The sequence below is a fragment of the Paralichthys olivaceus genome, chromosome 7, assembly GCF_024713975.1.
Source record: "Paralichthys olivaceus isolate ysfri-2021 chromosome 7, ASM2471397v2, whole genome shotgun sequence".
Lineage (NCBI taxonomy): Eukaryota > Metazoa > Chordata > Actinopteri > Pleuronectiformes > Paralichthyidae > Paralichthys > Paralichthys olivaceus.
The window spans coordinates 5,319,041-5,333,505 of NC_091099.1; the positions used below are offsets into that span (position 1 = coordinate 5,319,041).

Below are 14,465 nucleotides of genomic sequence, written 5' to 3' on the forward strand. Positions count from 1 at the left end.
AATTACACACTCCCATACACAGTCTTCACACACCCTCACAATCTCTTTTATCTCTGTCTCCTGACTGCTTACCCCCACCCAGCTGCCTGGTGGTCTTGTGTTTCTCACATCGCCGACTCACTCCATCGTGGCCTAACAAGTTTTTTGTCTGAGGAGGCAGAGAGGAAATCTTGTTGGAGGGACGATGAGAGGGAGAGGCCAGTAAAGAATCAAACCGAGAAATGTGTGAAGAAGAGAATAAGAGAGGTCGTTTGTTGTGAGGCGGTAATTAGAGGGAAGACGTGCGAGGGAATGAGCTCCTTTAACACCAGCTGTAATCTTCTCATGAGTTGCATGACTCCCACCATCCACTGTCCTCTTTTTCACTCTGTACTCAAGTGGCTCAGCTTTCTGTTGAACATTTCATTAGAATTTCCAACATACTGGAACTTTAAATCAAGTCCATGATATGAATCTTCAAAAATGATTGGTTTCAAAGAATTGCCACCGGGTGAAGCCTTGCCCCACAGATGCGGGGAAAACGTCTCCAGATATTCTAATGAATCAGTCACCTTCAAACAGGCTTTGTTTGATTCCCTCTCCGTCTCTCCGGCTCTGGTAGTCCTGTTTGAACATGCCTGACTGCTGCCAGCCTGTCATAGTTGGACTGCAGGTGAAGTTCAGAATCAGCAGCAGGAATGTGGCCCCACGATCCCAACACACACACACACACACACACACACACACACACACACACACACACACACACACACTGTGCTTCACCTGGCACCTCACACACTTTTTACTTCAGGTTGTGTGCTGCGTTGCGTTGAAGTAGTAAACAGGCCAGCTTTTTGAGGCTAACTTACAAGTCCTTCTAGTACGATTAGAACGATTTTACATATTTGCTTTAATGCCTAGTTCAACATCTACAATTCAAAACTAAGCTCTTCACAGATTTATTGGTTGGCTGATAAAACTGGAAGATATGAGACTTTCACAGACGTATCGGCAGCTGCGTTTATGTTTGCAGTTGTGCACCAACATAAAATCTTTCGAATCAGTTTTAACAATGCAGAAATGCTTAATTCAAGTTAACGCATGTGGTTTGTTTGGTCAAACTGTAAAATATTAAGCAGTAATTACATTGCTTTTTCATGACAGCTTGATAAAGATATTTCGATAAAGTATCTCTTATAATAACACTACTGCAGTTTGATAATTACAGTTTATCTTTATAAGTATAGATTTTGTTTTTAATACGCTTGTGGGTGTGTCAGTGTGATATGAGTGGCAGCTTCTTCCAGGAGGCAAATCCACTTCAGGTCAAACCTGAACTTCTGCAACATGAACTCAAGCTCTGATCACATTTGAGGGCTGATCGATCGCTGGTGATGTATCGGTGACGTCTCTCCTGCTCGTTGAGAAGCTGAGGTGTCAAAACCTTTTCACATTCATCGTCGTGCACACTCGCGCGCGCGCCCACCTGTTGCTACATTGTAACAACGCACGAGATGAGAAAGCACGAACCACGTCAACATGGGCAGGCTGTGGCGTCACCACGCCCCTCCCACTCAACCCCATCCCCTCCCCCGATTGGACTAGACAGTCAGATGTGGGCGGGCCCGGTGGGGAAAGTCTCCACTCAGTGGGTGTCTTTTTTTTTTTTTTGTGTGTGTCTCGCGCAGCTCAGAGACAGTTCAAGTCAGACTCTGTCGTGTCCGGACGCGTCTTCATGTTTTAAACTATGGTGGGAGATTATTGCTCCTTCTCTGGAGATAAGACGGACATGCACTCTCAGAGAAACTCCAAAAACGGACTAAGTTGCAAAATGGTTCTTCAGGCAGTCGGGAAAGTGCTCAGGTAAAACTTCTTTTAACTTTGTGATAACTCGAATCTCCTGAACACTTCGCCTGTACTGTAAATGCGACTTAACAACCACTACTAACAAGAGTTGTACTACTCTTATAGTCCGAGTAAATGGTGTTTTACTGTGATGAATATGTCATGGACTTAAAACTTCGTCTTCTGTGTATTTGTATCGAGTAATTGTCCGACGTCATATTTGATCTTCGACCAATTTTTTAAAGTTTTACAAACGTAACGTTGCGTTCACGTCCCGTCTGTTATCTGAAAGCTCTCGCTTATGTTAAGATCTGTTGGTCCGCACCTCTGCAGCGGGAGAAGTCATTGTCTCCTCCTCGGTCGTGGTAATTACACGAGTCCCCTTGAGGACCCGCAGGTTCCGGGGTCACAGCAATTTAGAAGCCGGTGGTGATGGGGACGTGTCGCCTGAATTCCTCTTCCTGCAGCTCTTCAGTAACAAGACTCAACAAGAGGAAGAGAAACGTGACACTGAGTTCTCATCCTCGTCTAATAAAACATGCAGGAGGCCCGTGAGGGAATTATTGCAAATCACAGTGATTTACATTTACAAAAAACCTGGGTTGTTTTAGCAGAACTAGAAGAGAAGCTTCAGATCGTAAATATTGTGAGCCCAAGTTGGAAAACATTTGATGTGGAAGGGAAGATGAAAGTTTAAAGTTTAAAATATAGTTGTTTTCAGGGTTCACCTCTCAATCCTAACTTTACACTGTAAGCTATATTTCAAACCACAGCTGAGCAGACGTAAGACTTAAAGAATGCATGACCCAAATAGGAGTGTTAAGTGTGTTTCTGTGTCATTCATATCGTCAGAAACAAAAACCTCAGTGGTGATTAATCTGTGCAGAGAACCCATGCAAGTCAAAATTAAAATTGCATTTCACATTTGGGTATTTACTCTGTGTCGTGTGGAAAAGACATGTCACTATAACCGCTTTCAGACATGCACTGGACTGTGCAGATCCTCTGTATTTTCTTTGAAGGACGTGCCTTTATGAACATAAATGTCCGAGTGAGACGCTCCACAGTTTCTACTGACTTCATCCACCTGGCCTCTTAGCATACAGTCCGTCGAAATCCAGGAGAAGTCGAAGTGAGAACACAGCAGGGGATTCACCCCGAGCGAGTGTGGGGGGGGTTGATGACGCTTCTTACACGTGACAGACGCAAACATGAAATTAAAAAAAAAAGAAAAAGAGCAGTAAACATAAAAGACACCAACAAAGATATCTAGAGAGTTTGTGGTGATTAAAAACTCACATAAACGTAATCTCAGCAGCAGAGTTAATATGTCACTTCCTGCACCCGGCTGCTCCACCTCTCGCCTGAATAACGCTGAGGATTTGATGCTGTTTGTGAAAGCGTCTGTGCAGAAGAAGAACTGCTGCGTTGTGCATGTGTGAAAGACAAACTCTGGGTAAACTCCATAGCAAATTCTCTGGATTTTACCCAGAGGTCCTGTCTGAAAACGGCTTTAGAGTGTGTTCCTCCAGGGGACAGAGCATCTTACCTTTCATGTCTGGGGACAGGTGTGTTTTCAAGCGGCAGCAGCCCATAGGGCACATGTGGGAAGAAGTGGGGGGTTGGTAGTGAGTGTCCACCATCTTAGGATCTCCTCACAGACTGTAGGCAGGATGTGAGCAGGAGAGTGTTATTGTAAGTATGTTGTTATGTCTGTTGCAAGAGCTGTGACAGGTAGAGACAAGTCCTGCTGCTCCTTTTTTTTTCAAACAGGAACTCAACCATCTTACTTAAGAAATCAGCTGGTTACTAAGGAAATGCACCTTTAATTTCTTTGCCTGGGGGGGAACAAAAGGGGATTTTCACAGATCTTACATGTTGAGGAAACAGTGAACAAAAAACACTCCATCAAAGTTAACAAGGATGCATAGTTTTAGGTTTTATGGGGGCGTGGGGGGAGCTGTAGACCTGTTTATAGCTCTACTCTAAAACTGTTTCCTCCTTCAGTGAAGGGCTGACTGCCTTGAGCTTAGCAGATATTAATACAACATACTATACTGTAAATAAAGATAGCTGGAATAGCTATTAGCAGTCTTGTCCCCTGAGCGTGGGTATTGAATCTTCAATCCCTTATTTAGCCAAATCTTTTGCTCACATTGACTGCTTGAATACTCTGGATCAAGCCCCCCGCAATCCACACATGTACACATCGCCTTGCTTATTATTTGATCCAGTAACCATTCAGCAGAAATCTCATTAAGCCCCTCAGTCATATGATTAACATCCATCGCTTCCTATTGGGTCAAAATCAGTGTTGGAGCTAACCCACTTCCAACAAGGGTTACGTTTGCCAAGTGTTAAACCAGTAGCTTGGCCTTATCCCCCCCCCACCACCTTTTTTTTCCCCCTGTTCTTGTCACATGTGTGTTGTGATGTTGATGAGGCTCCATCATGGTGCTGGCAGGGGGTCCTTACGTACTCTCCAGGCCTGAGAGCCACTGAATGGGATTTAGCACAGGATGACAAGGGGAGAAGGAGATGGAGGTAGGCAGAGCTGCTGAGATAGGGTCAGTAGTTAAAGTGTGTGTGTGTGTGTGTGTGTGTGTGTGTGTGTGTGTGTGTGTGTGTGTGTGTGTGTGTGTGTGTACTTCTATCTTTGTGTGCGTGGCCTGACTCTCATTTACTGATTTACTGTGCCGCTGCAGCCCCCGTTGATGCTCCTGATTAAGTGGTGGCAGCTGGACGTTCTTTGTTTTTCTTTCCCTCTTATCTCTTCAGGTCTAAAAGTGACGAGTATTTCTGTTTTAGTGCTTTAAAATAAAAAAAGCAACTCCAACAGAGCGCTCACTCTGTGCACTAGAGCAGTGCAAAGCCGAACCTCTGCTTTAGTCCGTCCTTAACTCTGTCTCTTTTTAGCCCTGTAATGGCTGCTGTGGTTTAGCTTTGGTGTGTGTAGACTGCCTGCGCTCCTCCATCGGTGGTTTTTGTTTTTGGGGGGGGAAGAGCCATTGCGTCTATTTAATTTAAATCCTGAAATAGATCAGGAGGCCTTGGAGAAAACTGATCCTCCTGCCTGAAGCTGAAGCCTCAATCACTCAGTTCTAGTCTTTTGGCTAAGGAATGGTGAGATATCCTCTTGCTATTGATGATTTATGAATGCTCAGAGCCCGAGAATCTTTTGACAGTGGAGCAAACAATGGAACTTCCTGACATTTGATTGATTATTTTTCTAACTTATCAGCTATTTGTTTGAAAGTCAGGTCAGGATAAGGTGTTGGATGTCTCTGCTGTCCCTGAGTAGACAACCTCTCACGTTCTTATCATAGATGCTGGCTCTGATTTCCAGTAAAGCAGCACTGCATTGGAAACGAGATGGGACCAGAAGAGTATATCTTTGCACCTTGGACTTCCTCTTCTTGTTCTTGAGTGATAGAGAAAATGTCCTGTAGTAAGGCGTTCTTTATCAGCACTGAAGATTAGGCTCCTTTCTGCCTCTAGCTTGATCGTATTTTCCTCATTTGATTTTAGATCTGGGATCATTTAACACCAGCTAAATGGTTCACTTTGTACAGTTACTTTCCTGAGAGCAGATCATACAGATGAGTAGCAGCTGGATGGTTGCATTTGCACCCTTGCAGATCGTATTGACTGCATCCATATGCCAATAGTTAGATTCCTTTATGATCCAGAAGGCTCCAATTGTGCAATATGGGACTTGGCAGGAGCTGCAGCCTAAAGGGGAAAGTCATTACATGGGCCTTTTTATTTAAAGAGGTTTCAGAGTTGAGTTTTGTTCAAATCACAGAAAGACCCAATAAAAAAGTCCAGGCCCACATTGATGGAATCCGTCCATGATTTGGTGTTTAGGTGATAACTATGGAAAAAAATCCGTCAGCGTGGTTTGATCATTTTCTCTGCAGAAGCATTGGTGTGTGTGTGTGTGTGTGTGCACAAGAGGGAAGGAGAGAGAGAGAGAGCTCTGTAGCAAATGATCGTATTTTAGAGAAAGTGCTCAAGCAGAGCTCCGTAATGTGGCCCCAAGTGATTCCAGGATTAATTGGAACCAGGTTCTGGTAATGAGATGGTATTGTGGTGTACCTGCCAGAGGCCCTGCTCCTCTTTACACGTTTATTTTAGAACCAAGTGCATATTCAGTGTCTGAAGCCAAAAAGATGTGTTTGTGTGACACACTCTAATCAAATCCTGATGAATACACACTTTCTCAGACCAGACAGGACTCGCTTCTTCTCAATTTTCTCGAGGTCTCTGGTGGGATCAGGCTCATGAGACAGCTGTTGTGGGACCAGCTGGGTTGGCCATGGAAAGGGAGAGGGGGCTATGTGTGTGTGCATGTGTTTAGGTGTATGTGTGTGTGTAAGTGGGATACTGGTGGTTTTGTACAAGAGGAGAGTTAGTGAGTGAAGAAGGCCGGACAGTGGGGTGGGGGTAGTGTTGCTGGGAAAAGTGAAAGGGGTAAGAGAGTGGCTAACAGACAGAGTTGAACAGCTGTCAGGTAAGTCCTCAACTCAGCGCCTCTGACCTCCATGTCACCCGACTATACAGCCCCATTTCCTTATTATGTTTATTGCAGATAAACACCAGGCTGTGTGTCTTCCTGCTCCTCAGCCTCCACGTGAGCTCGAAAGGTTCAAAACATATCAGTTTTGCACATGTGATGTTTTATTCCACCAAGCCTGACCAGGGTTTTCTGGATTGTGAGCCTGTATCACACTCAGACTGGTTCCTGTTGGTGCCAGACAGGCCTTGGCTGCAGCCCCCCCCCTGGCCTCACTTCCCCTCCACTCCTGCCTTCTGGCCTGCCATGATCTGTCCCTGATCTGGTGAGGAGAAGGAAGCATCTGTTGCCTTTTATGGCAAAGACTTGCCTGGGAGAACTTTACCAAGAACAGACAAATCTGTGTGTGTGTGTGTTGTAGTGAAGGAAGACTATGTACGTATGAGGGGAGGAGTGTTGGCATAGAGGAAGTTTTCTTTATCCTAAAATAAACGAATGGCTCCAGAATTTCACCTCCCCTTACCACACAAATGTTCGCAAAAAGGCGGAGGAGGCATTTATATGGAAAATTATGAAATTACAGAGGGAGGGAGATTCACAGGAAATGGCTCAGTGCAACAGAATGTTTTCAAAAGGAAGGGGTGGGCGGGGGGCGAGAAAGAACTGACTTGAACTTTTCACGGGAACGGAACAGTGCTTAGCGAAACCTTTGAAAAGTTGTGAGAGCTGACGGTGTCTGTGGATGAGGCGCTTTCCTCGGGTAAAGCTCTTTCACATGATGGAACATGTAGCTCACAGCGCTAAACCACACTGACCTCATGAATCTGTCTGTGCCCTTATGAGCAGGAAGAATGGTTTGTTTTTGGAGGGGGAGAGGAAGCAGACGGTGATAAGGAGAAAAGAAAGAAATTGTACAACAATCATGAGAAGGAACTTCAAATTGGAAATAAGGGAAGAGTTATTAATCAGTGAGCTGGAGTGGAGTTCCTGGAGGGAGTTGAACAAGGAGCTAATGGGGCAGGGGGATAGTTAAGGGCTGAAAGATAAAGGGAAAGTGGTTGAGTGTGAGACTGTGAGGCCTGAGGTTTTGACCCTGAACAATGGAGTGTTTGGACAGGTGAGCCAGCAGCCATGAGGAGGACAGAAGGAAAAACAATCTGAACACGGCACAGAAAGAGAGCAAAGCAACAGGAGGTGAAACAGAAAGTGGACGCTCATTAATAAATCGACAGCATTACAATCGGCTGTGTCCTCGTGTTTTTAAATGAGGCCTAAACTAGCTCAGGTACTGCAAGATAGGAAGAGTCAAATACCTCGATTACCCAACAAACGAGAACCCGAGCCGTGTCGAGTGCGTCTGTGAACGTGATTCTGTGAGTGTCTCATTCGGATTGTAACATTTCTATAAGTGGCTCAAAGGCAGCATTTCTCCTGATGGAAGAATTAAGACAACAGCTGACATGTAAACATTTACAAAGTATGGGGCTGCGGGCTCTGTGTGCGTACGCCTGTTGATTTGCCTTCCCTTGTTTGCCGAGGTGGAAGGCAGGGCGACGCTTCCTGGAGAGGGGAATTAAACTGCAGAGGGCTTTTGAACACTGCTCTGGCCAAGAGGCCTTGTACTCCACAGTCCTGTCATGTTTTGTAAGTGTTTATTAGTTCCCATGGATATCAGCTGGGCCTGTGTCAATCTACCTCCTCTCCTCATTCCTTTCTCCCCCCTCTGTTCCTACTCTCCCCTCTGTCCTCTAGTCTTCCTAATATCTCTGGCTCCATGTCACCCTGCAGAAAAACAAGCTATTTCCTGCAAAGTTACTTGCTGCAGAAGTCCAAGTGAAAATGAGAAGGTTCTTGGCTGCTGCTGAAAAAGTAGTGTTTATGGTCCCTCGTCATCAGTGCTGCTAGAACAGCTCCTTTCGGTCCAGGAGCTGGAGCTGGTGTTTAGACAGAGGGTGGGAAGAGAGGAGGCATGAGGACTGGATATGGGGGGGTGAGCGCGAGACAAGCGGAAATGAGGGTCAGCAGAGGTACGATAAATTCAGGGAGCAAACTGACACTCCTTAAGCAAACTTAAACAACAGTAGCAGAGGAAAGAAGGAACAAAATGAAGCTGTAGTGGTAAAGCAGCAAAGTCGAATTAAGTCTTAACAAGACGAGGATACAAAATATATTGTCGAAGCTGCCGATCACGTCTATCAATCGTCCTCTTGTTTATTTACCTCCCGTATCAAGCCTTTCGACCTTTGACCTCAGATTGCACTGCCTCCTCTGATATGGACTTGGAGCAGAGGGCTGGGGAGGCGGGGGTCACAGCCCCTGGAAGTGCAGGAGGAGTGTGATATGACACCCCTATGCTAATACTAGCAGTGGAAGTACAAGGCGCTGGGGACGTCTGTCTGCTATAGACCTAGAGTTAGGTCAGAGTTAGGGGTCAGGTACAGCAACACAGGAGTCTTTGTTTGCGTTTTTACGGTTGCTGTGAATCCAGTGTCACAAAAGAATCACAAAAAAATTGTGATTCTGTTTTATAGATATCTGGGGTTAGAGCTCAGGCCACAATGCATTTATAACATTCTGGCTGCAAGTGGCTTCTTCCATTGACGGTGCATTAACTTTCTTGTTCATCAAGTGGAATTTTATTGCACAACCAACTTTTGCTTATTCGTCACTCTGTCAGTATCTGGTTGGTTACAAGATGTTTTTACAGTGGCATCATGTAAGCCTGTCTGGAAAAGTCTTAAACTCATCCTTCATGCTTTTCAGGGTCTAATTAACTGGTAAAATTTTGGCATTTAAATCACGCTCTGTGCTTTTCTTATCGAGTCCTTTGCATCTCCTTAACCTGTCCTCTTTCATATATGCTATAGGAAGTCGAAGACGAAGCCAAATGGAAAGAAGCCTCCGGCAGAAGAGAAGAAGCAGTACTTGGAGCCAGAGTTCACGAAAATCCGTGTGGTGGACTTTGACCTCAAGGAGCTGGTGGTGCTGCCCAGAGAGATAGACCTCAACGAATGGCTAGCCAGCAACAGTGAGTGACTGACAGTGGTGGTGGTTGAAGATGATGAACACAAACAAATTCTACTTATCTTATCATCGTATTTGAGACATTAACTCCTTAAACTTACTCTTAGATTTATGTGAAATTTTCCTCAGGAGTTAGGAATTGTTTTTCCAAGGTGGTATGCACATGTCATCTGGAGACAACGAGATGTTCCAGTGTGGCTGCAGAGCCAAGCAGTTAACAAAATCCAGGCATGGCACATCGCTGAGCTTGTTCCAATAACACCACACACACACACAGCTTCTTTAAACATCATTGATTACTGCCAGATTTATTCCGGGTGCAGTGGTTCAGCTCTTATATTTGTCATTCTGAGGGGGAAAGGAACACAACAAACTTTCTACTGTCGTTTTTTTTTCAGGTGTTATAAAACAGATGGGACCTTTTCAAAAAGGTTAAATTATATAAGCTGGCAACCTCTCACTGGAACACAATCACTAGGGCTGAATGCTTTGACTGAATCGTTTTTAATCAAATCAGTAATGAATGAAGTCATTTAATTCTGCCGATAAGCATAAACCGGCAGTACTTTCACTCAATGCTTTCCTCCTCGTGCCTAGTTTGTCTCGCAGGAAAGGACTAGATGAGTCCTGTGGGATGGATTTGTTCCATTAAGGGAAACTGAGATTTTGGAGTTGGAAGGAATCAAAGTCATTGAATGCACCGCAACCATTTCAGTATGATATATGATTATTTCCTCAACATGACGTCAAGAAAATCACAGGCCTGTTCTCACAAATTGGAGCCAGACCAGCAAAACTGCTGCTGCTCAGAGATGCTCAGCACAGAAGCCTAAACAATATGTGTAAAATATTTTAAAGGTTCTTGCCTGTGGTGTACAGACCTCCCAGCGTTCTGTAGGTGCGGCAGCTAATCACCATAAAGTATTTAGATAATACCTAAACATAAGAGTTTCCCCAGATGTGCTGCTGCAAGCTTGAAGTAAATGAATCGTTAACTGTCAAACATAGACTCTACAGAATGTGACCATACAAGAAAGTTCCCACATTTCTGCACACATCTAGCAGAGCTAATGCCTGATGCTTTGTTTTGCAGTAAGACGAGCTGCAAGGGAGTTTCCCCCGCAAATACCTGTACCAATTGTAAAGTGGAGTAACAACTTAAACTTGCCAGAACTCTGGCCACCTATTTTTACGTTACATTTTTTCTGAAGTTCACGCACACACACCGTTGAAGGATGTTGTGACTTGATGGATTAGTGTGTGTGCATGTGACTGTTCACCGATCACAGCGACAGATAAAAAGCCAGCGAGCGTTACTGTAGGCGTTTCCTCGTCATCCAGAGAAAGTGACTTGATACAAATAATTCACTGATATGTTTTAGTCATTCATTAACCTCATTGTCACGTTCACGTGAGCAGCAAACATGCACTGAATAACGCTGTGATCTCTCTCTCTCTCTCTCATTTTCTCTTCAGCGACAACGTTCTTCAACCTTATCAACCTGCAGTACAGCACCATCTCAGAGTTCTGCACTGGGGACACCTGTCAAGCCATGACGGCCTGCAACACGTAAGTTACCTCTGACACTTTTTGGTTTATTCATCACTCGCCTGCTCAGCCCCATTGGTTTATTCATCAGACATCCAGTGTCCCATTAGTTCATTCACCAGGGGACGCCTTCTCTGGTCAGCGACGCACAACCCACAGAGTGCTCTTGCATTAATTCAGGTCTTTGTACAATCTGCACTGTCCATCTTGGAATGTGCATTATGCAGCTTTAATGTACTGCAGCAACCTTTATATTTACATAAGAGCTGCAGGACACCAGACACTGCACTTTTAAGTCTGCATGCTTCCAACGTCTACTAATGTTTTTTAAAGGATGGTTCACATCTTTGTCTGTTTCCTGACTTATAGTCGTAGAAGGAAATCTGGTTTAAACACAATTCCAGTGGATGTGATGCCGGACAAAGTCCACAGTTGGTGGATTTAAAGGAAATCAATTGGATGTCATTTAACAGGACAGTGGAAGACTGAAGACATTTTGAGTAGAACATGACCAATATCATTTTTTTGGGAGGGGGTGGGGTCCATGCCAATACCAATTTAAGGGAGGAAAAAACTACTAAAAATGATTACTAAGATCAAACCTATATGACAGAGGAATATAATTCAGCCTCAGTGTTTTACATTTTAACCATACACGTTATTATAAATGACTGTAAATGAAAAGAAATGACAATACAATAAAATATATAGAGCTTTTATTAAAAACAAAAACAAGATATTGCCGATATTATTTACCAGCTGATAAATCGGTCATTACATTCGCATCACACACATTTCCGAGATGGATCGATCAAACTTTCACCGAAAGAGTTTACGTTTAAAGTTTGGACTTTGTTCCACAGCTGAAACTGGCTCTGCAGTGGAAAACTCATGAGACAAATTATTATTAAAGTTTCTGTGATGTTTTTAGAAGCAAGTTGTAGTTTCATTTCTCTCCGAAGGAGAGCCGGTTCACATTAACAAAGGGGAGGTGACTAACTGTAAGTGTTTATCTAACTAGTTTGCCCTGTCGGGGCGCGGTGCCGTCTTTATACGTGAGCCCTTTATTCCCCCTGTGAATACTGGAGGCTGGAAAAACTTGATTACCTACAACACTCACTACACAGCTCTGAACACATACAACAGGTAAACACACTTGCCCACATGCTCACCGTGGAAATAAATGTGTCAGTGACATCCACGCCGAGCAACACAACCATTGAGAAATGACATGGGACATATTTGCTGAGAGAAAGAAACTTGTCACGCGTTAACCTCTTAGTCAACAGAGGATTTTTCCACTTCTGTAACCTTAAGCTACTGCCACTCACCCACACCCTGAAAAATGGAGGAAGCAAACATGCTTTGCCTGCGGCGTGTGAAGAGAGGAGAAGATTAACATGTTTTTAGTTTGAGCTGTCTATTTGAGTTAATGTGTTAATGAGGGGAAAACAAAGTTAAACAGGTTTTTCTCGGGCTTCTCTGCAAATGTTTAAATCATTTGAGTTTTTGTAGAACTTACTGTCAAAGCTGTTTCTAAGACAAGGCCCACCATTTACGATTGTAGCTTACTTCGCTGCCCACTACCCAGAACCCCACCCTTTCCTGCCCTGGCAGGACCTGGCACCCCCACCTCCTCTGTGGTGAAAACTTGACTGAGCCGCAGTCGCAGCAGCGGCAGTGCCACGGCCCGAAGGCAGAGCTCAGCACTATTTTTGGAAGAAAATGTTTCCATGAGCTATGAGGGAACGGAACCATTTGGTAGCTATTTAGACCCATTTTATACGGGTGGGTGGATAGAGGCAGAGTTGGTAATGCACTTTCACTGTTTATAAGCTGGATGGGAAAAAAATAAGCACATTAAGGTTCAGATTCAGACAACTTTATTGATCCCAAGAAGAGCAATTCATTTTCCCCCGTTCACGAAACAACATCCAATATGATACGTATCAAGAAACACAGGTCAACGAACAAACAGAAGCCGGTGAAGGACATCTAGATAAAGATTGAGAAAGTGAAATAAATAAAAGACAATTAGATACTAAATAGACATTTGTTACATGTGTTATCATAGTTATAAAAGATGTCATTTAAAATGACCAGTCTGACTTTCTATCTGTCACTGGACGAGAGGCCAGGTACACTGAGGACAGGCCACCAGTGAATCTCAGACCTGACTTGTGTAGCAGTATTTTTACTATACAATAATATGTATGTGTGTAGATAACTCTCGTCTGTGTGTGTGAATGTAGTAGTGAAGGAGACATGTTTGTAGTTCAGCCAGTGTCTCTCCCACACACAAACACAGTCTTGTGTGAGTGAGAGTCTGGAGCCGGTGCTGTGGTCAGTAGGTCTCATTCTGCAGGGTCACTTCTGTGGACGCTTTACATTCTTCAGGATTTGTAACGTCTGCAGCACTGACTCGCACCCACGCTAATAAAAGACCGCGTATATTTTCTTTTTAACCGACCAGGTCACTGAGATCTTTCTTTTGTCTGTGGCTACCCCCCCGGTCCTGTCTCACCCTCTCGCCCGCTGCTTGATCGGCTTCCTTCGATGTGTCGGCTGTTTAACTCTCTGTCCACCATGACTCCAAGCTTCACGCTTTTACTGCAGCTATCTGCGTCAACTATCTCTCTGCCTCCAGAAATATTTGACCAGTGTTGGTTCAAGCTTGAGGACTGAGGGGGCGGTTGGGGTCCTGTTAACTCCCATGACTGCTGGGAATTTAGCCCAATTAGGAAATTGTAGCATCAGGGCACAGCGGTTCAGCAGGTTCACTGAAATCTCAACATGATCACGTATTAACTGCGATTTTATGAGTGTCCCTGAGCTGTAATGGGTTTTCAACAGAAAGTGAAACGTGACCAGGATGCATCTGGGGTTTTTTTGCTGCATAAGGAAATAAAGCAGGTGATCATGTCTGAGCTGCTGCTGCCTGAGCTAAAACTTTTCAATTGAAAATATTTATTTTGATTAAAGCCACTTCAGTTATGTAATGACTTCCTGCTCTTCAGTAATTTGTCTGTTGTTATTTTGTAATGACTCCGTGACAATAGGCACTGACGTGTTTTCTCTCTCTCTGCTCTAGAATATACTACTGGTATGACGAGAGGGGGAAGAAGACGAAGTGCACTGCGCCGCAATATGTCGACTTTGTAATGAGTCTTTGTCAGAAACTGGTCACAGACGAGGAAATCTTTCCTACAAAATATGGTAAGTCTCTATTAACAGGCCTGTTGGGTAACACATGATGTGCTGCTGCCCCCTGCTGCTTATTTTAGGAAACTGTAAATAAATGATGGTCCATGTAATTTCTCAGAATGTCACTAATCACATGTAAAAACCAAAACCAAAGAGGAATTGATCAAGTGTCCAGAAAAGATTTAAACTACTTTCATTACCAGGATCACATCCTGTTCTTTATTTTAAATTGGTTTTAATTCATCATGCAGCAGCTTTAAATACTCATGAGTGAAACAACTGTTTAAGAACCTGCAGCACAAATAGACATTATAAATTATAACTATATTTGTCACTAGTTTTTAAATA

General features: G+C 43.9%; 1 protein-coding gene across 4 annotated transcripts in view; it reads left to right on the plus strand.

Moving 5' to 3' along the window:
* mob2a (MOB kinase activator 2a) overlaps positions 1-14,465 on the plus strand; it is a 58,403-nt gene that overhangs the window by 41,749 nt on the left and 2,189 nt on the right. For 3 of the 4 annotated variants that reach the window (XM_020102109.2, XM_020102107.2, XM_020102108.2), the window contains exons 2-4: positions 9,208-9,368; positions 10,841-10,934; positions 14,005-14,129. In XM_020102109.2, the coding sequence (XP_019957668.1) occupies positions 9,208-9,368; positions 10,841-10,934; positions 14,005-14,129 (380 nt within the window). Of the gene's footprint in view, positions 1-1,660; positions 1,843-9,207; positions 9,369-10,840; positions 10,935-14,004; positions 14,130-14,465 lie in introns of those variants that run through there. The other variant, XM_020102106.2, reaches the window with a different exon arrangement.